Source organism: Musa acuminata, chromosome BXJ2-10 (assembly GCF_036884655.1).
Source record: "Musa acuminata AAA Group cultivar baxijiao chromosome BXJ2-10, Cavendish_Baxijiao_AAA, whole genome shotgun sequence".
Lineage (NCBI taxonomy): Eukaryota > Viridiplantae > Streptophyta > Magnoliopsida > Zingiberales > Musaceae > Musa > Musa acuminata.
Window position 1 is genome coordinate 30,891,973 of NC_088347.1, and position 27,714 is coordinate 30,919,686.

A 27,714-nucleotide genomic window follows, 5' to 3' on the forward strand; every position below is an offset into this window, starting at 1 on the left:
AAAATATTAAAAAATTATATAAATTATGAATTTACTATTTCTTGCATTAGACATTTCACATAAAAGAATTCATGTCTTCGCTCGGTTTAATACCGAGAGAAACACAACATGTCGTCATTCTTCCACGACGTTGCTGCCCGTGTCTGCGATGAAGAAGCGTCCGAGCTACAGATCGAAGAGGCCGCATGAGGCCCAGCAGATCGAGCGATCATGTGGTGGGGAGCTCTTTGCGACGCGAGTCACGGTAGCATATTCCCTAGGAAAAACATGGATTCTGCTTAGGGCCGGGGGAAACCCATTCGTTAATGGCATGTTTGTGTGTCAGGGAAGAACGGCAACCGGCTGCTCTTAGCTATCTAGGGTTTCATCAGTCCTTGAGGGTTGATCTTTGGGAACGTGTTCCCTGGATACGAGGGCTTGAAATTAATGCACACATGCGCAAAGGCTTTGGTAGGTGAAGCTAGTGAAGCTTCCACCACCGTTCCTTCCCTTGGTGGCAGGCACGTATCCTCCGCTGCACTCCATGTTGTTCTTCCAATTTCTCACTGCTGCTCTTCCCTACTACTAACATTAGGGTTCACCTACTAAAGAAATGGCTTTCGGTGATCACCGTGAAAGATAACATATTCTAATCAGTACTTCCGCGTATACCGCCATTTTGTTTGTCTTACCACCAGGAATGCAAGAACATGAACTTCTATCTCTGACACGTTTTTGCGTTTCACCATGTTATACTCTATTTGTCGCTGAAATAAATTGATAGCAGCAGAAGGTATATGTATACTCAGTGAAGGCTTGCCTATGGTCTTCTCATGATTATATAGCTTACCTTGCTATTTAAAGGACAGCATCGGCCTCGAATTAAGCTGGTACTTGGTAAACTTGCATCACCCACTCCTCAGTTAGATCTTCCATCACCCAGTCGTATAATATCCATCTAAGAAGAATCATGCCTGCACGTATGTGTTGAAGGACATGTAGTTGCATCAACCAGTACTCTCTTAGGTGAAAGAAGGCGTTTTCTTGTACTACCTGCTGTACCTCCCATGTTACCCTGATCGATGAAGGTCAAAAGATATGTATATTTATTCATCTGGTGATTATTCTTCTGTTTGACATTTAGGTCACTGACATACATAATCGCACAACTTTCATGAGCTTGATCTTGGAGCCTGGTGATTTGTTGTTTCTTCGTGTGTTTACTAGCTCGAACTTGTACAGATTGTAGGACCTCGTTATGCATTTAGATCCTTCTGGTAGTGATTCGGCACTCGAACAGGCGATATCGATTCTCAACATGTAAAGAGAAACTGGGTGTTCTCGCTAGAACAAGAGAACAACAAAGGCAAATATTCGATATAATCCTGAAATGTTGTAGTTTATTTCAGTTATCACTACATCGAACAAAGCGAGTGTCAGAGAGACAGAGCTATAAAGAAACGAAGAAAAAAGAAAGAAATATTAAGTCTTCATCGACACCTAAATTCAAACTATTCCTTGTGGGTTCTACTTGCATCGAGTTCTTTGTCTCGTTTCTCATGTACGTAGCATTGCTTCCTTCCTGGGCTTTGATCTCCTATGCAAATTGTTCACTGCTCAGAGCTGGATTTCCTCTCTCTTTGAGAGGATAAGATGGCATCGATAGCTTCCTTTACTTGCCCAACATCTGGATTTTTTCCCCCTTGCGCCGGCCAGAATTCATCGGTAGCCAACACCTGCACCGGCATGCAAAGAAGCAAATCTCTTTATGTTAATTAGTTCATGCGATATATTGAATAAGAAGGAAAACTAACAGAGTTTGATAAGCGCATCACCTTCACTTGCAGCTGAAGGAACTTCACGTAGCTAATTGCTTTCTCAAGCATGGTTACCAAGTCGACCTACGGAAATTATTTGGAGAAACATAAGTGCTAAGACGACCATGAAAGGAACACGTATGGGAAACCAGATCGATCTGATGCGAGGCAGACCTTGGTGCCATTAGGAACAAGATCTTGTAGAATTTTGAGCCTCTCGCTGATCCGTTCCCTCCGGTTCTGTAACGAGGAAACATCTATTTTATTGCTCGATGTGATCCACGAACTATCGATCGTGTAATTGCTCGTATAGCGGTAAGAAAGAGAACAAAAAACATATCCGAATCACTAGTGTAGATATAGCAGATGAAGGCACCTTTGCTGCAATACTCTGAGGATCCTTGGTTGGACTAGACTTGTCTTTTGTCTTTCCAGTACTACCACACTGCTTCTTCGGACTTGGAACATCACATGCATCCTGCAACGAGATGCATAACCATGCTCGATCAGAATGTGCCGAATCGCTTTGCATATTTCAAGCAATTAGAACAAAACTTCTTCGTTTCTCCCTTTAAATTTAGTTCAAGAAACCGCGCTTGATTCATTCCATAGATTATCGTAATGTGTATCGGCATGATCAAACTCAAAAGGATCAACAACAAAAAAGATACCATGTGTCGACGCTTCTGTAGGACCGTCGCTCGTCCAATGCTTTCTTGACGGCCATCGACTGCGGCTGCAGCGCCGGGGTACACCAACCCAAACCGAACCTGACCTTGCCGCTTATCTTTCACCGGAGTTCTTACCGAACCGTACCCGCTTTCTACCTCGAAAGAATCTCGCTCGTGAATTAGCCTCGAGCGATCGGCAGCAGCTCGACGCTTGACGTCAGGGTGACGCAGCTGATAGTTCTGATCCATGGCGGCCACCCAAGCATCACACTCGTCCTCATGATCAAGGCTCAGGTAACCAGCACCAGACGTATGGTCGCCTTGCTCGAAGCTAAGCACCGAAGCGTTGGAGTAGGCCCAGTGTTCGGATGCAGCGGCTTTGCAGTCGAGGAAAGAGAGAGCTTCTTGCGGTGGCAAATTCACTGCGCCAAGCACGTACGCGCTGCTAGAGGAGCTGCTCGGGTCTGACATGAAAGGAAGAAGAGTGCTCGAGTAGCGCCCGAGGGAATCAGAGCTTTCTTCTTGCGAGAGCATCATCCTAGTTCGGCCAATCCTAGTGGTGCTAATCGACAGTGGGGAGAAGATGGATGGACTTCCTTGCGGAGGATTTGCTCTTGTTTGATCTTATATATGCATGGCGTAGGCTTGCAACTCATACAGGGAGATGTCTACTGCTCCTTTAAACAAAGATCCATGTGAGGGGTTCATTAAATTCTCTATATCATCAGAATTAATGGAACTTAGAAGCGCTCGCATACATTTCTGTGAGAGGTTGGTGTTAGCTGGCGTGAATGAAGGAGGAGGGCTTGGAAGTCTGGCAAACCCACGTCTAAGATTCCCACATGAGCCTCCCTTCCTCCTCACCTCCACGTCTCTGTAGCACGTGGCCATGAAACCCCAGCATCATTTTCTTATCTCAAAACAAGTATAATTCTGGACATCAAACTTGGAAGCTTTAAATGCTGCGTTCTTTTTTGTAGTAGTTTGTGGCATCAATACCGAAACAAGAGATCAGCATCGACGCCTTAAGTTGGTTCCATTAACACATCCTATGATATGATCCATCCAACTCCAACTCAGCTCATTTCTAGAGCTTACCACTTACTCTGAGTCTTTACCTGCTGGGTCATCTCCTAGGCTGAATCATCATCTCATTGTTTATGCCTTCTCGCATTGTAACTTGGCATGGCCAACTTTTTATATGGCAAGCATGAATAGAACTCATATGTGCATCTTACGACTTGGGTTCTGTGAATGCGAGACAGAACCTTGAGATAGTGTTAGAAATGGTAACACACAACAGTGAAGAAGAAAGCTAGAAATGGTTTCCAAAGCAGCATTTAGATTCAGATGCATGACTAGTCATTCATGAAGTCAATTTTCAGTAAAAAATTTGCACTTAATTGGACAAACAAATTCATGAACAGTGCTGCTTGTCGGATACCTTCTCGGCCACTATGCAGCCATGAACAGTGCTGCAGCAGCAGAATAGCCTTTGGCAGTTGGTCTTGGTGCATTAACGATGAAAACCCACACAACATTAGCTAAACAACTACAGGCCATAAAACTTTGAAGTCTCAAAGCTTAGGGAAATGCATTTGAACTTCATAGTCGCAGAGAAATGATCTACTTTTTTGAACATCAACGTAGAGTTAAATGATCTCAAGGACTAACAATTCTGATTAAGCATCCAGTTGATCTCGGTCGAAGCATGTTTTCCGCTGTTGCACCCGATCTGTGCCTTCTCGGTCCTCTCTGAAGCCGTGTTAAGAAAACTGCACCACCAGACACAAACTTATGTAAAGCTCAAGCCTTAAACTAATCTGCTTTTCACATAAACTTACGATGTAAACTGTGCTGAAAGCCGTGCTCCTCAACTTGTTTAGCCAACATCACAATTAACAACAGCAGCTAACACTTGCTTTAACTGATGGGAGGACTAAATTAGTAGCCAAATGAATGATAGTGATGAGTGGGTTGCCTGTTGTCGATGAACCCACGGATCCGCGGAGATCACGTGGTACACGACAGAACACCCCCCCACCCTTCAGATGGCATGATAGAGGTGAAGTATTAATGGATCATCAAGACAGCGATTAAAAGCATTGAATGCTGGGTGGGCACAGCTGTTGGAGTGTGTAATGCATGACATAACAACAAGTCTACCAAGCACAGCTGTTCATGTGGGATCTCAAGAGCTTAGAACTAAGATGGACCAATAAGCTCTCTGTTCCATGGTATATGAGCAAATGAGTGCCATACAGTAGACGTTAAATAATAGCTTGGAGTTGATGTTTACGGTCCTCACCCTCAAACAAGTGAAAGCTTGTAGACCATGATAGGTGAGTCAGGTCTTTAATCCCCAAGAAAATGTACATTTAAGTTTCATGTACCATAACCAGTCATCTGGTACTTAATTGTTTATAATCAGTAGATAAATAACAAACTAGTGATTCATATGACCAAATTGAGACTCAAGATGTGTCGTAATGTATATCGTCCAACCATCATGCAGAATATTAGGCTAAACCAAATTTCATAACTTGTTGTTCTTTCTTTTTCCAGAAAAAAAAAATTATATGTTTTGCTTTGATTAATAATGGACTCATATATCTCTCTTGTCGGCCTAATATCGACACGGCCCTAAAAAGGGACAGCATAATACGAAAAACTTTTGGGAAACCACTAAAATTACCATAAAAATGTTTTGTTTTTAAGATATTATGATCACTTGATTAAAATATTTATTTGTCATCAGCCATGAACATGGTAGAATATGAAAACTACAGTGTGTGAAGTACAAACAGAAGACCGGCAGGCAAAAGAAGCAGCCAAGGGCTGTTCCTGTCATGCCTTACTGCATTGTCTCTGCTTGCTTGTTCTCTTAAATCCCGTCTGCAGCATAGCAACAAATACCAATTCCACTCGATTGGCAGTGATACCAAAAGGACCACATCACCTATCGACAGGTTCCAAATTCTGTATTTAGTGCTCTTATCAGTTTGTGCCATTACGGCGGTCAGGGTCCAAATTCTGTCTATCCATGGTTGAAGCAATTGATCTTAACCTATCGGTAAAGCCCTTCAGCCTGGAAACTAATGCTCGCTTGATGAGGTTTCATGCATACTATCTATTCACTCGGCTCACAGACTAATGCTGTAGAGAAAACCGAGTACAGAATGAGATACTGCAGCAGCTTAAAAGATATGAGCCAACAACCTACCAATCCTAGAATCACATTCATGATCGTTTTGGCATTCTTACAAACACAAGGCAACCGTAAAAAGAAAGTGCATGAAACAAGCAACACGACTCCTTGCAAAAAGCTGAAACGGAAAGCAGATGATAATTCATGGTCACACAGAGTTTATTATGTATTAGTGCTTAGAAATGAAGAATACGTAGAATTACTCGGCTACTTGGGAACAAATAGTTACCTTCGACGATGGGGCGACTCAGCGTGATCCATCAGGATCCTCGCACTGGCTTGCTGCAGTAGATAAAATCCCATGTAAAAGGCCCATGATTTGATGTCATCACGCAGCCTCATCAAGTGTTTCTTCCTAGAATCCTTTGCTCAGAACCGCTGTCTGCTGGGATTGTGAGCACATCGACAAACAGACAAGGTTGGACACGCAGTCATGCGGTCCCAAGCACGGCTACCTGCTGTTTGCTTCCGTCGTCACGCGCCCGTGCGCGTCCATGACTCGCTCACTGGCTTCGTTCACGCGCGTGAGGTGAGCGAAGCCAATGCCCGGTAAATACGTCAACAGCTACAGCATCGAAAGCTCCTCCGCGTTCCACTTAGAGCGTCAAGCCGTGAGACATGAAACAGAACCTATGAACGGAGGGCTTTAATCGATGCCCTTCTCGAAGTTCTCATTCCCTTCGCTCTTTTCTCGGTATCAGTGCAGCTGTGGTCATCTCTCCGTGCCAGGAAGGATCGATGGTTCGATTTAAGGAAGTAGAATAGTGCTGCTAAAAAGTGCTCATGCCACACTTCACCAGCACAGGTCCATTTTAGTATGGTCGATGCTGAATGAATCACGAGAAAGGGCGAGAGTTCACAGGATGAGAAGAATGTGATTGCAGCTCGCAAAAAGGCTGACGAAACTTAATGATGGAGTTCTGCTTGTTCTGGTTCTCTGTTTAGTCGAGAGCTTAATTTGGCATTGGCACACATAAGCACGAGCTTTAGAACTCTGTCACATATTGGTATCTTGAAGTCATCACCAGGAATGATAACCAGAGAATGATGGAGGACGAGCAGGTGATGGCAACTCAAAGAACGATGAACTGCTTTTCTTTTCGGTGGAGAAAATTCTATGCTGTCCGACCGTCTCCTGCTATACTATACTCAGGTTATGCACTGTGTAGGACTGTGTGACAGCTTTTGGGTGGCAGCAAATACCTTGACCAAATTCTCGAGATGATGAAAAGGGTAGTCGAATTGCTTTTTCTTTCTTACTTTGCAGGAAGTAGAAGACCTAAAAAGAAGGAGAAGAACCTACGCATGATAACTGTTGTTGACTGAAAGATTGAAGCATTTATCAAGATTCAAGAACACGAGAAGTTTAGCGTCCCATTCGATGCGTTTAAGTTGGTGCGGTGTCTCGATGACACTCTCAGGCCAAGGTTGTCGCCCACCGGCGAATTAGAACCAAAAGGGTACCAACAGACGGGATCTAAAAGACAATTCTCCATGTTTCCGTATGTCATGTTCCAGTCACAAACACTATCAGCATGATTTAGTGAGATGGAGAAACACAACGGTTTGCAGGTACGGAGAAGTACTCGTTGTTCACAGGGGAGTGAGACATTTTCACCGAAGTGTATTCTACACTGTTATGTGCGAGTTACGTTCACCCCCAATCATATGTACAATCAACTCCAGGCACCAATCTATTACTCACAGTGAGTCGATATTAGAAGGAAGGGGGCAAGCACACATCAGAAAAGCAAAAGCACTGCACTGCACCCATTCCCTGAGAACGAAGCAAGAGCACGACGTAAGCTCCACTGCCTCAGAAGAAACACCGTGGTGGGAAGAGAAGAGAGAGGAATGACAACGATGGCTCGTCTCCTACCGCTGCTGCTATCTCTTCTACTCCTCCAGGTTACTCTCTTGGCCGCTCAGCCTGTCCTGCCCGAACCTGAGCCCGCTTCCATTCAGCTCATCCCCTCCACCTCGGCGGCTGCCGCTGGCGGCGGCGGCGGCGCCGCCTCCTCCTTCTCCCCACCAGTCACTATCCCCGCCTTCCCAGAGCAGTCCGAAGTCTCCGCCGCCTGCCCCCTCGACCCTCCCACCGACCTCCTTTCCTCCGTCTCCGCTGCCTGCGCTGCGTCCGACGGCAGCCTTCCCTCCCGCTCCCGCTGCTGTCCCACCCTCAACGCCTGGCTCCTCGCCGCCTACTCCGCCTCCGCCCTCGCCGCCCGGCCTCTGCCATCCGCCGGCTACGATCTGCCCACCCTGCCTGATGACTCCGAGTCGTGCATCGGCGGCGTGGAGCGCGCGCTCCGGGACCGCGGGGTGGAGCTCCCGCGCGTGAACGGCACGTGCGACGCGGCGTACTGCTTCTGCGGAGTCCGCCTTCGGCGGCTGGCCTGCGCGGGGGCATTCGTGGCTAACGCCACGGAGGGGCGGTGGGTCCCGGCGGGAGACGCCGGGCGGCGGTTGGAGAGGGACTGCGCTCGCCCCGGATTCGCCGGGTGCACACGGTGCCTTCGGACCCTTAACCAGGTGAGTTTCTCCTCGCCCCATTTGAGTTCCCTACCTGACTCGCTTAACTCGTTTAACTCGCAAGGTGCGGTTTGGGATGAGACGTTAAAAAGACAGTCCTCCAAGAAATCATCCTCCAATCCATTCGATCTTAAACCTCTCTCCATTCTCAGTTTTGTTGAGATGGACTTGCGAAATTAACATATTCTCCGTATCGATTTGCTAACATAAGTATCCAATCGAGCAAACTCTTAAATTTTTAGCTGAAAGTCATCAAAAAAATATTCTGATCTTAAATTCTTATATTCTCAGTCGAAACACTCGTGCCTATGATTGCCGCTGCCTGTGGGTCAATAGGAGTTGTCGGGAAAAGTCGAATCAGTATGAATTCACTGATTGGAAATACCTGAGCTAGAACTTAGCAGAATGTATGTGGATTCACATGCATAGGTACTTGCGTCACTCTGTCTGAGAATTCGACCGTCCCTATGGCCCAGGAAAGCTTGCAGTTTAGCTGAGTGAGCCATTGCCAACGCTGTCCTCCGATGCTCTCTTCTCTCGGATCAATTATTGCGGAAAAACAGCGTCGTCACATGACATTTCAAGCATAAATTCCCCAAAATTTGTCTTCTCGCTCGTTAACAGATCCAAATCTGCGCTTATCTCTACCTTCAACTGCTCATTAACAGATCTAAATCTGCGTCGGTTTTGGCAGCTGAAGTCCAAAGAGAAACGAGGTGGCGGCGATGCAAACGGGTCGGACAAGAAGGCGACCCCGGCTCACGACAGGGAATGCCAACTAATGGGGGTGACATGGCTCCTCTCGAAGAACCGGACGCTCTTCCTGCCGGCCACCACCTCCGTCCTCCGGGTGCTCATGGCGGCGGATGGCGCCGGAGGCTCCGATCCAACCTCGTGCTCGCTCTCCCTCTACGACATGCCGCTCGCCGTTGGATCCGACCAGATCGGTGGGCATGGCGGATGCTCCACCGTCGGGTCTTTGCCCCTGTTCCAGCTCTCGCTGCTAACCCTTGTCGTCTTTGCACTCTACCATGTTTAGTTCGTACGTGAAGGAAAACAGAAAAAGGATCTAAATGACTGTTCAAGTTAGTCCGGACTGTGTAGAAATGAAAGCTGTCTTGCCATAATGGATTCACATGCCTCCAAGCTACCCATCTGTTATGGTGGGCTCTTAGAACGTGGGCTGTGGGGTTGGGTTGGGAATGCTTTGTTTGCTATATATTTATTTATTTATTACATTAATTAGAACGCTAGAGACGAGATGCCAATTATATGAGAGAAGGAAGAAAATAATGCATAGAGATAAATACGAGAAAAAGGTAATAGCAACATACTGATTAAATGTTTTGGATGAAATAATTTACCATACTATCTTGAAATAATTTATATTATAATATATGAAAATAGTTTTGGATGAGCACAAATGCCCAGTAAAAATTATATATCATGATGAATTAATTGTGCATGTGATGTATGAGTTAGATAACAACAAATAAGGGTACAAAATCATTAGAGTAAATCAAGGATGATGTGCGCAAGTCATAAGAGCATGTCTTGACTTGCTTTGGACTTGAGCCGATGCATAAAACCATTCCTAGGGTATCACAGGTTGCAGAGAGAGGGTGGCACGGCAGCCTAATAAACTTAGCGTCGCTGTAGGACATCAGTTGTAGTAGCAACTATGGGCTTGCAGCAGCCTTCTGTTGCTGCAGAGCCTGAGAATGCAGCAATCTCACAAGGTCTAATGTGTAGAGACATGTCGTGGGCTGGTTTCCTAAGATCTATAGCAGACTAGTCCTTCTTGGGCTGGTCCACAACCAACCATCTTTAATTCTCTTTTTATGATAAATCGTAAGAAAGGATATTCAAATAAATCTCGATCCGGTTATAAGTTCACGGATCATAAAAGATAAATCAACTAAACATCATAGATAATAGGCTAATCAAAGGAATATAAGTGTAAATAAACATTCGGCAATGGTGATGTCCACCACCCGCTCCCCTCTCCCGAGTCATAGTCGGGCAGTATCTTCTCCGACTCTTCTCTGATCGATTCTTTTAACCTATATTATTGTGGCTTCGAGATTCATGGTTTTGGGTCGGTTTCCCGGAGCTGCAGCTGCCAAAATGTGAACGCCGGCATGCGCAGGGACTGGGCGTAAAGAAGGGGCAGGGAGGTGGCCTCATCCACCTCTCCTTCTTTATCTCGCAGAAGGTGGTCCACGGTACCACATCTCCATGGCTCCTTAATGCCGCTGCTGTCTCACCCAAGCTTTGCGACGTGGTGGCCTGCCATGTCGGTGGGTTTGGTCTGGACCTTCCTCTTTGTTTGCTCCCTCATAACATGTACATGCCAAGTTACACCGAGGCGTGAGTTGCCGCTGTCCTACAATCGTCAGAGATCTCCAAACGAAGCTGTCTTCTTGCAAACTGCATCAGTAAAATCGTTGGCCATCTTAAACCTACAAGTCAGGGTATATAGACATCATCCCCTGCTCTGAAACTTACAAGGTTATGCCACTGCTAACATATAGCTCCACAATTTAATTTGGCCATCGCTACCTGTCTGGAAATTTTGATGCAATCATGCACTCATCGTGCTTCTCGATTGAAACCAAGGCTCGACCGGAGGGAGTTCCATTCAGAGGGATTCATTCATGAAGCCCAACTAGCCATTGATGGCTGAGGCACAAGTGCGTTTAGATAGCAGACCAATTCTGGAGGTTGCCTGCCTCTTGGTGAGTCTTAAAGGGTAGATACTGTTCGGGCTGGCATTTCGCAGATGGAACGGCAGGTAAATTAGGATCAGACTGCAGTGCAGAGTACCTCCACCGTCAAATAAAGGGCACACTCCATGTGGCTTTTCTAGGCCTGTAAACATCGGTCGGTGTAGCTTTTCCATTACTCCTCTGCAGCACCATGCCAAAGAGCAGCCCGCCTCTCTATTTGCTTCGTAAACTGTAGGGCATGAGGACAAAAGGAGGCATACGATCTCACCTCACTGATTAATCTGATATAGTCTAAGAAAAGTCTTGTCTTACGGTGAGTCAATCGATTTGGGCAAGAAGATTAGATTTGGACCAATACCATACCTGTTATGGCTAGTGTGTCTCTTCCGGCAGTGGTTATAACTGGAACGAGGAGGGGGCCGTAGAAGACAACTAACCAACCCAAGGTACGATTCTTGCCGGCTCAGACACAGCCTTCTCTTTGTTTTGCGGCCTTGCATCCATCTTCCATCCTTTCAACTCACTTTTCCCGTTGTAGTCCTTCCCATCATTACTCAACTTTAAAAAGCTCCGATAAATGTCAACGTTAGATCTCTCTCTCTCTCTCTCTAACTTGTGGTCTTCAAATACCATTCTTCTTTGCCATGCTTTGATTGCTCTCCTTCGGGTTTATTTTTTGGTCGTCGCATCGGTTCTGGGAAATTGCTCGGCACCGGTTGCCTTCTTTCGTTGGTGGCTGAATCAGAGTCGGAGAACAGAAGCCAAACCTGGATCCTTTTCCTTTTGATGTCCACATCTTTTGTTTAGCTGTTTGTGGTAGTATAAGTTCGCGCATGACTTGGATCCTTTTCCTTTTGATGTCCGTATCTTTGGTTTAGCTCTTTGTGGTAGTATGAGTTCGCGCATGCCATTGTTCAAATCTTCTGCTCGCTGTTGCTTTTCTTGCGAGTCCCGAGTGCTGCTTTCTCTGGGAACGTCGGTCTGGCTTCCATCGACGTGAAATTATTGCGCTTCACGGGAGGAGAAGCTCCGCTTCTTCTCACGCTGTCAAAATCTCTACGTTTCCTTGGTTGAGTCATCGGAGATCTTCCTTGTTGATTTGCATCTTTTGGTTTCTCCCTCTTCGATTAGTTCGGCCCTGCGTTCGTTCCGAATAGTATCGCCTTGAGTTGGTCTCGGAATCGGCAATGAGGAAGAGCGATTCTCGGTTGGCTTTTCTCCTCCTCCATCTCCTCATCTTCCATTCGTTATCCGAACCAGAAAGCGCCATTGCTCCGATGGAGAAGACAGAGCGGGATGCCCTGTATCGGGTGATCCAAGGCTTTGTCGGCAGATCCTGGAATGGCTCTGATCTTTATCCAGATCCCTGCGGCTGGACACTAATACAGGTTCTATCCAGAGATCGACTGTTTAATAGCTTTGTTTATGCTTAGTTAACTGATGTGTGTAGTTTATCTCACCTTTGAAGTTATCATCTTTTCTGTTCTTCCGCTACAAGTTAAATTTAGTTATTTTCTCTCTTAAAATTCTCAATCGGAGGTAGCAGAACTTCATCTTTGAATTGCAAAAAACATGTTCGGCATGGCATTATCCTACGAACACACATTTTAGTTGATACCTAATTGAGTTGCGGAGTATCCCACTTCTTATTAGCTTCATGCCATGTATAAGAGCACTCTTCAGCTATGAACTTGGAGGAAGAACACAGCTTCGCATATTTGATCCATAAAATTCTCAAATGCAGGGGGTGTCGTGCGATCTTTTTGATGGTTTATGGTATGTTACAGCCATAAGCATCGGACCTATCCTTGATAATTCCCTCGAATGCGCGGAGGACGCAGAGTTCAGTCCACTGGTTTTTCAGCTCAAGCATCTCAAAAGCCTCTCCATCTTTAGCTGCTTCTCTTCTCGTCGACAAACAATCATACCAACGAGCAACTGGGAGAATCTTGCTGAAACCTTGGAAACCTTGGAGTTGCGCTCGAATCGAGGCTACGTTGGAGAAATCCCAGCCGACCTCGGTCAGCTTCGGAATCTGCAGTCCCTGGTGCTGGTCGAGAACTCCCTTGTTGGGAAGCTGCCAATGGAACTTGGCAATCTAATCCACCTGAAGAGGCTAATGCTGTCGGGGAATCAGTTGTCCGGGACAATTCCAGCTTCGCTTTGCAACAATCTGGCTGAGCTGTTGATCTTGGACCTCAGCAGGAACTCTCTCACGGGTTCTCTCCCTTCTTCTCTCTGCAACGCTAGGTCACTGCTGAAGCTGGATCTCAGCAATAACCAATTACACGGAAGCCTTCCACCGGAGCTCGGAAATCTCAGGCACCTCACGCTACTGGACCTCAGGAACAACAGCTTATCTGGTGCTTCGTCGAAATCTCTCCTTGGCACGGAGTCGATTCAGGACTTGCTTCTGTCTTACAACCCATGGGGTGGGAGTATCGTGGAATTCGATTGGGAGAACCTGAGGAACCTTACCACCCTGGACCTTTCTCATATGGGCTTGACTGGGACGATTCCTGAAGCTATTGCGAGCTTGAAGAGACTGAGATACCTTGCATTGGATAACAACCATCTCTCCGGCAGTGTCTTTTCTGAATTAGCAGCTCTGCCTTCTCTTAATGCTCTCTATCTCAATGGCAACAATTTGACAGGAGAGCTTCGGTTCCCCGAGAGGTTCTTTCGGAGGATGGGAAAGAAATTTGCTTCATGGGACAACCCAAATCTCTGTTACAATGCTGTCACGGGAAATGTTCCTTATGGTGTGGCACAATGCAAGCAGGACCGAGAGCCTTCGACCTATGATGACTCCATTTCCAACGGAAGGGTAGACAATGAGAATCTCGACAAGAATTCTGGTCTGGTGCCCTGCTTTTGGCTTCCTGCTCTGCCTTCTTCGATTAGTGGCTTTTGGTGGGGAATTGTTGCTCAGGAAGTGGTAATCATCATGTTTCTTTTGATCATGCTCTTGTAAATTTGCAAACCTGCGTAGGTAGATAGTTCTATACGTCAATTTTTCTTCTTCTTCTTTTTCTTCTTTTAAACTACTTGTAATCAAGCAGAATGTTGGAATAGTTATCTAACTACTGTCCCTTACCCGTTTCCATCTGTTAAAAATATGCTTATGAACACCTTCATGAAGATCGCAGAAAGGGATATTGAAAACTTTTTTCTAGCAATAGATAGATTATGACTTGGGTGAATTTTCAGAAAAAAAATTCATAAGTTAAAAAAAATTTCATAACACATCCTAATTTTTAAAAATTTCTAAAGAGCATTCTCTTTTTTTTTTTAATAATCATCGCTCTCCTCCTTGTCAACTATCCCTCTCCACCTCATCACAGATATTTACACATCCATTTATAAATTAGTTTTATTAATCGGTCATTCCCTAGTAGTGTTTGTGTCTCCACTAATCTTGCAGGACACTCTCCTTTATATATATGATGCTTTTAATGTTTAATGAGGGTGGTTAGAATTGACGTGAACGCACAACAGTCCATGATAGCATAGGAGCGATGACGTAGAGGATGATTAGAAATAACAGCATAGGAGCGATGACGTAGAGGGTGGTTAGAATTAACGTAAACGCTCACAACGATGGAGCGATGATGTAAAGGGTGGTTAGAATTGACGTGAACGCTCACAACGATCCACGACAGTATAGCGGCGATGACGTAGATAATAATGAATCCGACGAAAATAGAGATAAAATAATCAGATCAAAAATATTTTAAGAGAATTTTTTATAATTAAAACAGTATGTAAAAATTTCGCTCTTTATACTTTTGGAGGCCGACAGATTTTTTATGATGAAAAAAATCCTTTAAAAAGTGATACAGGGAAGCATCCTTTTCCAGATAGATGTTAACAGGATCTGCCATGGCACAACCAACAGTCGGACAAGACGTTCGCATACAGAACACCACCTTGGAACATTTCAGAAGTGGCTACAGAGCTGCATTCCATGCTGGTCCGAAGCATGTCAACAATGCCCGACGCTAAATCAACAAATGCTCTACTTTTGCAGCGCCACTTTTTCTGTTGTCAGATCAAGCTTCTGAAACAGGGCATCCAATCCCACATCCGAAATCCGCTGCCACTGACGCACACAGTCGACCAGAAGATACGTTCTATCATGAATCTTCGTATCCGCACAGTAGATGGCGGATTCCAAGAATTTTTACTCGGAGGCCGGTGGTTCTGTGGACCATTTACCTGATTGCCTTCCTCAGAGGAGTTCTGACCCTATCGAGCCCGCAGGAGCGCTCTGTTACCGTGGAGCAGAGCCTACGACTCAGATACCCTAGTTTTAGGCTCTGTGTTTCGCAGCCCTGCGGCCATCGTACCACAGTCTAATGATGATCGAGGACGGCATCATCCTGCGGTTTCTGCATATTTAATGTCACCTCATGCCGGTGTTTCATCGTCGATCGCCAGCTTTTTTTCGTAGGTTGCGCTGGTATCTATCTCCATCGCTGGTTGATTCGGCTTTTGTTCGACTGGTGGCCAGCAGTGAAGATTGATGTGCACGCAGTGGCATTTAGGTAAAAGGATTAGTCGATTTGATGGGGCAGTTGCAGTCCTTTAGCAGTCTCATCATGTGATTTGACATTCGTGTTTGGATTGATTGCAACGAGGAGAACAAATGCGGCAGTCCCCGAAGGGATATTTATCCCTTCGGCCCAAATGCGGTGTCGACGTGTTTCTCAATTGGGCCCATTTTTAGGCCCAGTAAAGAAGCAATCCCGAAAATGTCGCATCCCCATAAATGAAGCCCTGTAGAGGCGAATGTATGTCAAAGTAATGGAGGACAGAGAAAAATTTACGTTTAAGTACATATATTTGAAATATTTTTGTAGGATAGTAAATTGAAAGTATATTTATGCAAGAAGCCGATTAGGGACTTTGCAATAAAATCGAGTAAAGAGAGGGGCCAAACCCTAATTGGACGATCGGATCCCCGTCCTTTTTCTTTAAACCCCTCCCTTCCCCAGCGCAACAAAAACCCTAATCTTTTGGATATCAGGTCGCCGCTGACGGCGCGGGGAGAGATGGTTCGGCCGTACGGCGTGAAGGGGCGAAAGCTCAAGAAGCGAAAGGTGGAAGCTTCGGCGCCAGTTGAGGAGGAGGAGGAGGAGGAGGAGGTGCTCTCCGACGAGGGAGAAGGCGTCGGCGTTGAAGAGGGGACCGGAAATGGAGGGGAGATTGCGGAGACCGAGGAGGAGAAGAGGGCGGAGGAGGCCGTTAACGAGATGCCCGGCATCCCGATCACCGCGCCGGTCGATAAAACGAAGCGGCCGGGGGTCATATTCGTCCTCGAGAAGGCGTGTTTGGAGGTCGGCAAGGTCGGGAAGGTAAGCCGGAGTCACTCAAGAGTTTCGAATCGAGGGTTTGGGAGTAGGGTTTTCTCTGCTGTGGTTGCGTTGAAACCGTGGTTTTGATGGAATCTGTAGTCCATGTTCGTAAAGTATTTGATCGTACCTAGTCTCAGGTAGGCAATTCGTGGTCCGGAGTTGGAAAGACTTGTGGGGAAAAAAGTTGTCTTGCATAAAATTTTGTTTCATATAGGTAATTTGGGTTCTATTATTTGCATTCTTTGGCAGACTTACCGTTCTTGAGGAAGATCAATATCCTTACAGGTGATTTCTAGGTTCAAGTAGGCATTTGGACCGTCTAAAGGGTACTGGGTAGGAGCTAATGTCTGAAAATTTTAGAAGGAAAATCAAACTGCTTATACAGGGCTTCTGGGGGTCAAGTTAGTGTTTTCTTGTCGGAATATTGGTTTTCATTTTGAGAAACATGGTTTCTGGTCCCATTAGAGGATTTGAGAAGTGAAAAGGAGTCTCTTTTTGTGCATCTTCCCTTGTATCGAGTGGGCTATGCACCTCTTTTCTCTCCTTCCTGTTGGTGGTTCCTTGGGTGTGGAAATTATAAACTTGTCTTTCTCTGTATTCAGAATTTCCAGATCCTGAACTCGGATGATCATGCAAATTACCTAAAGAAGCAGAATAGGAATCCTGCCGATTATCGGCCTGACATTATTCATCAGGTACGTCAATTTATTTGCCAGCTCCCTATGTATTACGATTTTCCGTCTGTTTCGCAATTCTCATTATATAGTTGTGAATGTCTTGGTTGTCTTTTTGTTTTATAATTTGGCAATCTTGCTTGTGTTTGGAAGAGTGGCCTATCCTTGTCAAATTGCAGTATATAAATTATGCTTCATTAGATACTCCAAGAATTGTGTGATCTTTGACATTCAATAGCTGAGAAGTTTTAATGATCATGAGATGCCCATCTGCTTCATTTTATTTGTTTTGAATGCTCAGGTTCATACTTCTGCATTGAAAAGTTCACTCCCAATTTTTGGGGAAAGTTTTGCAGCTCTACTAACATATAGACATTTACATGTCAACTGATGCAATAGGCACTTCTTGCAATATTTGATAGCCCCCTAGCCAAGGCTGGTAGACTACAGGCTGTCTATGTAAAAACAGAAAAAGGAGTGCTTTTTGAAATTAAACCATATGTCCGCATTCCAAGGACTTTCAAGCGATTCTGCGGTCTTATGTGTAAGTACAATAGATCTGCAATTATTTTCCTCTCAGGTGTTGTACATTTGGATTTCAGTAAATTAACCTGTGGAAGTTGCCACATCTGATCTGTGAATGCTGTAGCACAATTGTTACAAAAGTTAAGCATTACTGCTGTTGGCAAGCGGGAGAAGCTTCTTAATGTAATAAAGAACCCTGTAACTCGCCACCTGCCTGTCAATTCCAGGAAAATAGGTGATACTTTATATTTTGATTTTATTTGAAACAAACTTTACGAATGATCACATCTGTTAATTTTTGAAGTATGTTCTTTGTAGGTCTCTCATACAGTTCAGAAAAGTTGGCTAACTTGTGTAATTATGTTGCTGCTGCTAGCGACGATGCCACCCTTGTTTTTGTGGTATCTTTGAAATATGAGTCTATTTTCTTATTCATCGAACTCTTAACAATATTATAAATGATACACAACATTCCATTTTTCCATTTTTTAGGTCGGTGCAATGGCACATGGAGTGATCGATAAGGAATACATTGATGATTTTATATCAAGTAAGCTTCTAGTCAATCAACAGGCAGTTCGCAACAACTATGTAGATTGTTGATGCTTTAGTGCTTTATGATATAATGCTGTTCTGTCTTTATAGAAGGATAATGATATTGTCTTATCTAACAGGTATCTACTTGATGTAGTGTCTTGCAGACAGCCAATTAATTGCATGAACCCTACAAATATCCATCTTTGCATGTAGTTTTATATGATTTTGAAAAAGTTTAAATATGAGTCATTCTCTGCAGATGCTCATATGATCTCTAGATCGACACTTGGTTGCTTTTCAGGATATTATTTTAAAAAAAATCAGGAACACATGATTTTTATGATTAGAAACATGTGTCGGTGCCGAGGAACAGGATCTGCTAGCTAACGGCTGGTTTCTTTGGCTTTTGCAGTTTCAGAATACCCTCTCAGCGCAGCATGCTGCTTAAACAGGATTTGCAGTGCCTTTGAGCAGAAATGGAGGATCACATGAACTTTTCTTCCGGTGACTAAGCTGGGAATTGCTGAAAGTAATCAGCCATCAGTCTGTTTGCTTTGAGCTTATTATTCTCACAAATCAGTTCTTGCAACTGAAGCCCCTGTAGAAGTGTGTTGCCAAGCTGATGGGCTGGAAACTCGACACACTGTTAAAATCTGACTGTAACTTACGATCAGATATTCTTTTACCATTGAACTGGAACTCGGAAGAATATATACTCTTTGGATGCGTGTTCTCGTAGCATGGTTGTCATATATTTACCTCCTTGTCTCTCTTTTGCTGCCAATGTGATCACCATCCTATAGCAGGCAACAGAAGAGAAGTTATGGAGAACATTATCCTGTCACAGTTTGGGAGCAGCACGTTTTTATTATGGAGAACATTAATGGAAAACTAATCACTCTTAGACGTACTAATTGTTAGATCTTATCAACCATTTTTTTAATTTAATAGAAAATCATGGAGAGCAACCAAAACATGACAATTATTTCTGCACAAGCAACTCCTAATCACCGGCGATCGATCGTACAAAAAAAAGCCAGCCCGTTGGAAACGCTACAAACAAAACATTACGGAGAAGATGTTATGCATCCTCGTAAATAACTTTATAGGGTGGTTTGGCACTGGCAGACATGGTTGCGGTGGTGACTCCGGCTTCTTTTTCTTCTTCCTTCTGAGTTGGAAGAATTGTTGCAGTACATCGGAGCACTCGGTTGCAAGCACCCAACGTCTTATTCTTATGTTAGGGTGGAAGGGATGAACAGGACCGGCCATTTGGCTTGATGGATCTAAGCTACTACTTCCTCCATTATCACCAGGAAATAGCCTGTATAAGAAGAATTACAGTAAACCGTCATGATTATGATTCATGAGAGAGCCTTCTCTCGATGAATCAGCACACTGTCATATGCCCAGTTTAAAATAAGCCAAATACAACAAGAACAACTTAGAAAATCTTGATTCATGGTGATTTAGTTTCTCTGTGGAAACTCTACATGATTTCAGATCAACACCTAAATGCGACATCATACCAGACATTACTGCAAGTAACAGCTCGTCGATATGGTATCATGAGACCAAGCGATCAACAACGTTATTTAGAATACACAGACGGTGCGGAGTTGACAAACAGTTAGCTGGTAACATAATTAATATTGAAAAGAGACTTGCAGCTTGGATTCGATACATAATGAATCCAATAAATAGCATAGTTGAATTAGGAAATGCAACAACGCAGGTAAGAAAAATCATTTGCTTAATCGATAGATGGAAACCTAAGCGTGAACCAACCACAGCCCTGGACCTCTTCTTACATCCTGCATGTCAAGCTGTATTTTCAATTATTTGTGGGTTTCCTCAGATACAACTGGATGTTAACATGTAGGCCTGCCGTGATTCCAGGCTCTCGCCCAGAGTGATAGGCCCACCTCATTTCTAATCCAAAACCAACAAGATCTGCTTTCTTATCAATGTCTTAATGGTAACTGGTACCTTGAATCCTAATATGGATCCAAATCAAATTCTTCAACTGCATCATACTATGCGGACCTACAATCGATCCAAAGAATGAAATAGGATCCACAATCCACTATATACCTGCGACTTCTGATAAATTATTATGGGGTTTATACCACAGCACCCTTCCAAAGTTCTATATTTTTCTGTATAACCCCCTGCAAAAATGTAAGATGTCCATAAAGCTCCATCCCACTCCGACTGGGTGGGACCACCACAGAAATTGATGTAAGCAATAGGTGGGGCCCCACCAGATAATAGAATTGAGGGAAGGGATATTTTGTAAAGGTGACCTCCCAAAAATCAATGCTACTGGGTTGTTGAGGAGAAGCAACCTACTGGGTTCTTAATGTCAAAAGGTATATGCAGACAGTTCACACTTTTACAAGGTAGATGGACAGATATGAAAGTTTAGAAGAGTACACAGCAAGAATTTCTTCTATTAAAATAAGACAAATGTGAACAAGATATTAATGCAAAAGGAAATCCTGGTCAAACTGTCCGTAGTCTTGCAAAAAGGTGTGGACAGAAGTCAAAGGGACTCATGTGATTGGATTAGAGGTTACATGTTGATCAGAATTTTCCATTCACACATATCATACTAAGTATGATGAGTGACGATTATAACCTCAGTTGTCCCCATGCATGTAGAGAAGAGAGAAGACATTTACAAAGCAAAATAGTAGGTAAATATTCGAACATGTATCATGAAAATCAATAAAGCATGATGTATTGGAAAAATATCAGTTCAACTTGCATTTGAGCATATAAACGAGAAGATACCAATATGTTATCTAGTTAAAAAAAAAAGGGTAAATATTCTAACAAGTACCTGATCCAGCTGCCATCAGCTCCTAGTAGTTTGTTGGGAGCTCCCCATACCACAGTATCAACTCTAGCCTGGAGGATTGCTCCAGCACACATGGGGCAAGGCTCAAGTGTCACATAAAGTGTTGTTTCCTGCAGCACATTTTCAAAATGATAATTAACTGAAGTGTAAAACATGTGCCAGTATTCCTGGTGAAAATTACAGAAACCATGTTCACAAATAAAAAATGGGGTCCAATTAATATGTGGCTTAGAAAACTATATGAGCTTTTGGCTCATTTGCTTATGACCTCAGGAATCAGCAGTTCAAAAGGATTGTCTATTCATTAGGCATGCATCAACCCCCTAAGGTTCCGTCTTAACTACCAAAAAGAGAAGTGTGTAACAGCCTAGCTGTTGTGTTCCTCATGGTTTGCACCTCCTGATATCATCACCTACTTGGCACCATAATTAGTGATGAGGTCGCTTCTTTTTTCTTCATGATCCAAAACTAGTGCAAGAAATTGTCAAATTACTTCATCGAACCAGCTTTCCACAAATCTATCAAGTACTTCAGATCTTTCCTTTTCAACTACCTTCAGAAAGTTCTAAATTGACTAAGAATACTGTGAAGAAATACGTTTGGTACCATTAATACCATTAATGTTGAAGATTGCTGGGTTCAACTTTTATGCTTAGCTAGTATCATATTTTCTTCTTTTAGTACACATTTCAATAAATTTGTGCTGATCAAATTTCTACCTTTTCATTGATCTTATTACAGCTAAACTACTAAGAGCATGTTTCAGATGCAAATGGTTCATGATCGAATTGAAACCAATGAATCTTTATGCACAACAAACCTATACCAAATCCATCCATAAAATTCTTCCAAAACATGGAAGAAAAAAAGTGTAAGTTGAAACTTAAAAGTATACTATTTCATAATGGTCCACAAAAGGTACACAACCTAGGGAACTGACACAAAAATCAAATCTCATGCTATCTATAAGACTTGTTCATCTTTAATATCCATAACAAACAATCTGCACTAACAAACAAAAGTAACACTATAACAAGCTCTGCAGGGCAAGAAAGATTACTGCAAGGCGCCAGGTCCGAAGAAGATTAGATGCTTCGCGAATACAAATCATTTCAGCATGTGCAGTTGAATCACGCCTTTCTTCCACTCTGTGAATACATTCCGAGTTATGTTTATGCAGTGATTCTTCTAATGCAGGATCAAGTAAATTTATACTTACAGATTGAAGCCCCGAGCAATTATCTTTCCGTTCTGCACTAATACAGCCCCAACTGGTACCTCCCAGATGTCTGCAGCTTTCTGAGCTTCCACTAGAGCTTCCCTCATAAAATACTCATCGATTTTTCTCCGTTCACTTTCAAACCTGTATGCTTCTTCCCACTCCTCAAATGTTTCTTTTAGTACTTGTTTGTTCCTTCGAAGTTTCCTCCTTTTTAACTCCCCATCCTTCCCTTCGGTCTTGTCAGCTTCAGGTGGTTCCTCTCTCAATAGATCTTCTTCAAAATTCGTGTAGCCAGATACAGGTACTGTAAGATTCCCTGTATAAGTTATTCCTTCATCAATGGCAACTGAAGATGCATCACCAGTCATCAATGATGGTTTGTAGCCAGATACAGGTACTGTAAGATTTCCTGTATAAGTTATTCCTTCATCAATGGCAACTGAAGATGCATCACCAGTCATCAATGATGGTTTGTCAACTGTTATTGCACGATAAATTATACTTTTGGTTCCCTTTTCATTCTCAGCCAATGTTGACTGTTCTGGCCTTGAATTAGCAGAAGCACCTTTTGATGCATAACCTCCTGCAGTTGCCATCGAGGTGGATGCACCACCTCCCAACTGCATGACAACAACATCTGGTGCCTGAAAACATCCTTGAGTAATACTAGAATGTGTCTCATGGCCTCGATCTACAGGGGCTGCAACTGGCAATAACTCCTTTATTTCACTGCTTCTTGCATTAGGATCATTCTCATCATCACTAGCATCTTGACCAGAAAACCAAGCCTCACTGCCTTCAGAGGAGCTTCTCTTGCCTGATTTCCGATTTGAAGTATGAGATTCAGCACGATGAACCCAACCCATTCTCATTATATCTGCTATGTGAGCCCACAATGACTTGGGGGATCTTCCAGCGATGGTATTTTCGACAGTAGGGGTAGTGGTTGTAGAATCTATAACTCCAGCAGATAAACCATGTTCCCCCTGTTCTTCTTTCCTACCATCTTTTTGAGAAATCAGGCTCCTAACATCCCACATCTCATCTGATGGCCCTCTAATTCCAGACCTAGAAGATCTCCCTGAACCTTCTTGTATATATTTTTCATCCTTTTCTGTTATTGTGGCAACAAGTCTATCTGACTGCATGGATGTAGTTGCTTGAATGCCTTTACCATGTGCTTTTTCTGTCTGAGTTCCAGAAGATATAAAAGTTGATGACTCGTGCCTTAGCTTGTCCACAAACTCACCAACATACATCGCAGAAGAGCTCTCTAATCTACTAGCAGAATCCAGTGTATCACTTTTGACTAGGTAGTTCTCATCTCTGCAGGATGGATCATCTGGTTGTTGCATATGTGTGTCAAGAAAGCTGGAATCACCATCAAAAGCACCAAGAGAAGTGATTTCTTGATTTATCGGCTGTGAACTCTCTCCGGTTACAGTACCAAGTTTCTTTTTATCATCCTGCACCATCAACAATGAAGATCTCTCTTTACTGTTTCTGATTCTCATATTAGATATATTCTGCGAATTAAAGTTCCTTTGGATGTCAGTCACTGCATAAGACATTCTAGCATCTGTTTCACATTCTCTTCTCGAACTATACTGACAACTGTTGAGCTCATTTTGTATGTCTGCATTGTACATGACTTGGGCAGTGGAAACCTTTCCACTATCTTTCCTTGGCAACTCAGAAGTACACATGGCCTTTCCAGATTCTCTTTTTGGACTATATTGATAAGTATATTGACTTTCTGATTGTGTTTGGTGCTTCTCCACTTGATGAATTGGATTCATAATTGAAGTAGAATAGTCTACTCGATCATTTATTCTCGATCGCAGAAGGCTCTGAGAGCTGCTGGCATTCTCAGTTCCCCTTACATGGGGTCTAGAAACATCAACTTGATTTTCATACTGCTTACCAAGTTCCATTTTATCAATAATCTGTTGGCCAATGTGGCCTCTGTTATCTCTAGCCATGTGAACTGAAATTGATTTATCATCTCTGTTCTTCACCAGCACTTCCTCGTGTCGCTTTTCATTATTTGAGACGTTCTGGATGTTGCTATTATGGACCTCTTCTATCTGTCTAAAATTTTGTAATTGTTCTCTTGATTCGTAGCTTCTAACTGCTTGCTGATCTACTGCAGTATGCTTCTTCATGATTGATGTAGAAGAATGTTCCTTGTCCACCTTCCTCGTGTCAAGCATGCTCTCAGCACTGGCGATCCTCCCTGCATTGTCCTCATGCACCCCAGGTATTCTCCTAAATCTTTGAGATCCTTCTATCGCTTCCCTTTGCACGGCAACCTGATTCTCATTATTAACATATTCGTCACTGACTTCAGTTCTCGATTCAGCTCGTCTAACTACTCTTTTGTCTACTTGCCCATGCTGTTTCAATGAACTTTCTGCCATATCAACCTTCCTTTCATCAACGTGTCTCTTAGGCCTGGATGTCATCATCATATCGTCCTCATGTACATCAGATGCTATTACAGACTTTTGTGATCCTTCCCTGGACTCCCTCCCAATAATGTTTTGCTTTCCAAGGTAATATTCATCCCTCCTTCCATGAGCCAAAAAACTGCATGAAGCGCCTCTTTGCATTCTTTTGTCAACTTCCTGTTTATCTTGTTCAACGACTTGCTTGTCTCTGTCCACCTTCCTTAGATCAGCCATATTAATAAAACTGGAAGCCACATCCACATTGTCATCCACCTTAACAATTTTTGCAAACTTTCGGGAACGTTCCCTTGAGTCTCTCTTCTTGACCTCGTCTTCCACTTTAAATTGGTGATCTTCTTTCTCTTGATAGGCTGAAGCAATTGATTTGGCCGACCTACCCTCAGTCTTCCTATTAGAGACCCTTGCCGATGTCAAGTCCCTCACATTATAGTTGTTAGCTCTATAATCTGATTCTTCTCTTGAATCATAATCAACATCATCCTCCAACTTCCAACCTTCTCGAACCTCTCTTACCGCTGCATTGACTTTCTTGCCAGTGTAACACTTGTTACCACCAGAGCTCAGCCCCCCACTCATCTTGTTCTCATGCCCACACGAGGGGCAGACCGAGCTCGATGTATCTTTCCTCGCTCTCAAAGATCGTACCTTTTCACCATCATCCGACCTAATTTTAACCTCCCTCCTCGAATGCCTCCTCATATCGCCAAACTCAACGTAGTCCGCGTCATCTTCCCACATCCCGTCATCGAAGCTTTCTCTGCAGCACTCACCGGCCATTTGAAACCTCGGTTGGGGGCTCCGACAGCAACAACAAGCCCTGCACCCTCCTCTCCTCGCTGGCACCCTGGGAGCGCACGGCTGAACGTCGCGGAGGCTCAGCCGGAGGTAGTGGCGCCGACCATGACCGGCGAGAAAGGTTCTCAGATGCGACCAGTAGATCAAACTGGACTGCCTCGAGTAGTAGCCATAGAGCATGAATCTGGGGTTTATGGAGAGCCCATGGAGGGCGAATTCATCCCCTCCCCCATCGTCGAGGAGGGCAAGGCGGCGAGAGTGGCAAATGGAGGATTTTGCCCTCACAGCGAAGGTAGCGGCCGCGTAGCCGCCGTACATGGGGACTGGGACAGGAGGGGAAGAGAGAAGGGCATACCAGAAGGGCACGGCCGTTGGATGAAGATCCGACGACGGGCGATTGGCGGGGGTGCGGTCGCCACCTGAGAGCTGAGCCTGAGAGGGGAGACGAGGGGTAACGATGGGAAAGGGTGACGCAGGTTTCGGTGGTCCGGCGGAACTACGATGCGAGCAGCAACTCTTTTGGCAATGCAAAGGTGGTACGGATAACAAAGCAATGTCTTCCTGCGGGTTGGGTGGAGCAACGTGCTCGCGTCACCTGCGTAGTGACTCACTGGTGGGGCCACGCATGGATGGATCCAATGCAATACAGGTAGGAGAGTATTCCTGACGGAGAAATGCAATACATATGACGTAAAAAGAGCCTTTGTATTGTTTTTAGTTTCGATTTTTATATTTATTAAAGAAAACTTCAAGCCAATGGGAGGCGATAACGATGAACAATGACTATTGGGATGGATCATAAGCAGTCTGTGATGCATTTCTCCATTAAAATAAAATATACCTTGATATATTATTCATATTATTATTACTCACAAACATAATAATTAATATAACCATGCAGCTAAATGAAGCCCAACCTGAGCTCCAGGGAACTACGCTGGGCTTCTTCTCCGTTTGGGTCGGGCCGAGGTTGACAAATGGCCCACCATCACTTCCAAAACTATTGATATCAAACATGTTATCCATTTTCTAAATAATAAAATATTTCTGTTATTTGATGGATAGATGGGATGGATTCAATCTGCACGCTGATCACATGATCTCGGATTCAAGTGAACGGCTACGTAGATCTCATTCGTATGCATCGGAGGAGGCAACCCTTATTAAATGCCTGTAAAATTAAACTAATAAAGAAAGACAGAGAAACTGTCTTATTTGTTTCTTTTATTCTAATATTTTTTTGGGTGTAGTAATAGAAATACCACATCTTCGGGTCTCGCATTCCATCAAACACGTGAACAGCACATGGGCGGATCCCTTATCCCGATAACGAATAATCAAGAGAATCCAAAACTGACCAACCGGAGATAGTTGACCGGTCAACGGATGATCAAATTTCCGATAGCCCCTAATCATCTCTTCATATATATATATATATATATATATATATATATATATATATATATATATATATATATATATATATATATGATTTTTATCATTTTTAAAAATTTATTTTAAGAATATTTTTTTTGTCTCTTGTTGGAGAAAAAATGATCGAAACATCATGCATACTTTACACACACGATTTTGTCAATTTATGTCTTCTAAAGAAAGCCGTGTCTAATATATATTCTAGAAACATTTGGTCGCGGACGTCAAATACTTGGGAAGCATTTGGTCGTGATGGCTGACTCTACCAGCCACCAAAAGTCCACGAAGTAGACGGCGAAGTCACGCGTTTGAAAACGGACCGAACCTAATTGCAATCAGTGGATATAACTAATTCGATTTATTTATTTATTTATTTTATTGTTTTTTGAAGAGTCGTGTTCTGATCTTCCAACTATAAGTATGGAAGGTGTTTTTACACCTTTGTATCATGGCCGAGGGGTTGGTATGGTTTGATCATCCTGATGGATTTTTTAGAAAAATTAGATTAGAGATAGCAAGTTCGGACCGGAGAGGCCAACTCCGAGATTGCGATCGAGCTGCTTCAAAGGTGTGGAGTCGAAGGGTGCTTAATCTATACGGAGATCCTACACGATATGTTAATGTCGAGAGGGGATTTCGACTCAACCCTTCCAATGCTTAAGTTGGATTTGGAGGGCTCAGATGTCGGAGACCAACTTTTACACCTGTGAAGCTAGTGGGAGGGAGCTGTGCCTAGGTAGGACCAGCTTGAGATAATGTGGGTCAACCCATCTTGGCCTTTGTAGAGTGGCACCAGCTCATGCGTTGTGAAGCTAGTGATTGAAGGGGCACTACCTGCTAGGTTGACTCTACTCTGCGTTAGACGGATGTTGAGTTATCGTTCACATCCACTCCATGACT

At 43.7% G+C, this 27,714-nt stretch overlaps 5 protein-coding genes across 6 annotated transcripts; 3 read left to right on the forward strand and 2 right to left on the reverse strand.

Moving 5' to 3' along the window:
- Positions 1-1,347: 1,347 nt before the first annotated feature.
- Positions 1,348-3,073, reverse strand: LOC135625186 (putative transcription factor bHLH086). The gene is made up of 5 exons (XM_065129602.1): positions 2,468-3,073; positions 2,173-2,274; positions 1,971-2,036; positions 1,815-1,880; positions 1,348-1,715 (listed from the first exon to the last, which is right to left on the reverse strand). The coding sequence occupies exons 1-5, from the start codon at positions 3,002-3,004 to the stop codon at positions 1,590-1,592; spliced, it is 897 nt and encodes a 298-aa protein (XP_064985674.1). The 5' UTR covers positions 3,005-3,073; the 3' UTR covers positions 1,348-1,589.
- Positions 3,074-7,391: 4,318 nt separating this feature from the next.
- LOC135625928 (uncharacterized GPI-anchored protein At4g28100-like) lies at positions 7,392-9,344 on the forward strand. The gene is made up of 2 exons (XM_065131078.1): positions 7,392-8,207; positions 8,902-9,344. The coding sequence occupies exons 1-2, from the start codon at positions 7,530-7,532 to the stop codon at positions 9,244-9,246; spliced, it is 1,023 nt and encodes a 340-aa protein (XP_064987150.1). The 5' UTR covers positions 7,392-7,529; the 3' UTR covers positions 9,247-9,344.
- Positions 9,345-11,109: 1,765 nt separating this feature from the next.
- LOC135625996 (piriformospora indica-insensitive protein 2-like) lies at positions 11,110-14,042 on the forward strand. The gene is made up of 2 exons (XM_065131189.1): positions 11,110-12,324; positions 12,681-14,042. The coding sequence occupies exons 1-2, from the start codon at positions 12,124-12,126 to the stop codon at positions 13,908-13,910; spliced, it is 1,431 nt and encodes a 476-aa protein (XP_064987261.1). The 5' UTR covers positions 11,110-12,123; the 3' UTR covers positions 13,911-14,042.
- A 1,875-nt stretch (positions 14,043-15,917) lies between these two features.
- On the forward strand, positions 15,918-18,767 carry LOC135625111 (uncharacterized). Its single transcript, XM_065129453.1, has 7 exons — positions 15,918-16,293; positions 16,896-16,988; positions 17,367-17,511; positions 17,617-17,727; positions 17,811-17,893; positions 17,985-18,042; positions 18,442-18,767. Exons 1-7 carry the CDS (start codon positions 15,991-15,993, stop codon positions 18,519-18,521), a joined length of 873 nt encoding a protein of 290 aa, XP_064985525.1. The 5' UTR covers positions 15,918-15,990; the 3' UTR covers positions 18,522-18,767.
- On the reverse strand, positions 18,691-26,147 carry LOC135625110 (tRNA(adenine(34)) deaminase, chloroplastic-like). 2 transcript variants are annotated; one of them, XM_065129452.1, is made up of 4 exons: positions 22,112-26,147; positions 21,953-22,040; positions 20,875-21,002; positions 18,691-18,826 (listed from the first exon to the last, which is right to left on the reverse strand). In XM_065129452.1, the coding sequence occupies exons 1-4, from the start codon at positions 25,696-25,698 to the stop codon at positions 18,712-18,714; spliced, it is 3,918 nt and encodes a 1,305-aa protein (XP_064985524.1). In that variant the 5' UTR covers positions 25,699-26,147; the 3' UTR covers positions 18,691-18,711. The 2 variants fall into 2 exon arrangements, with proteins under 2 accessions (XP_064985524.1, XP_064985523.1); XM_065129451.1 differs by lacking the exon at positions 18,691-18,826 and adding an exon at positions 18,944-19,353 and having other exon boundaries at positions 22,112-26,146.
- Positions 26,148-27,714: the final 1,567 nt, after the last annotated feature.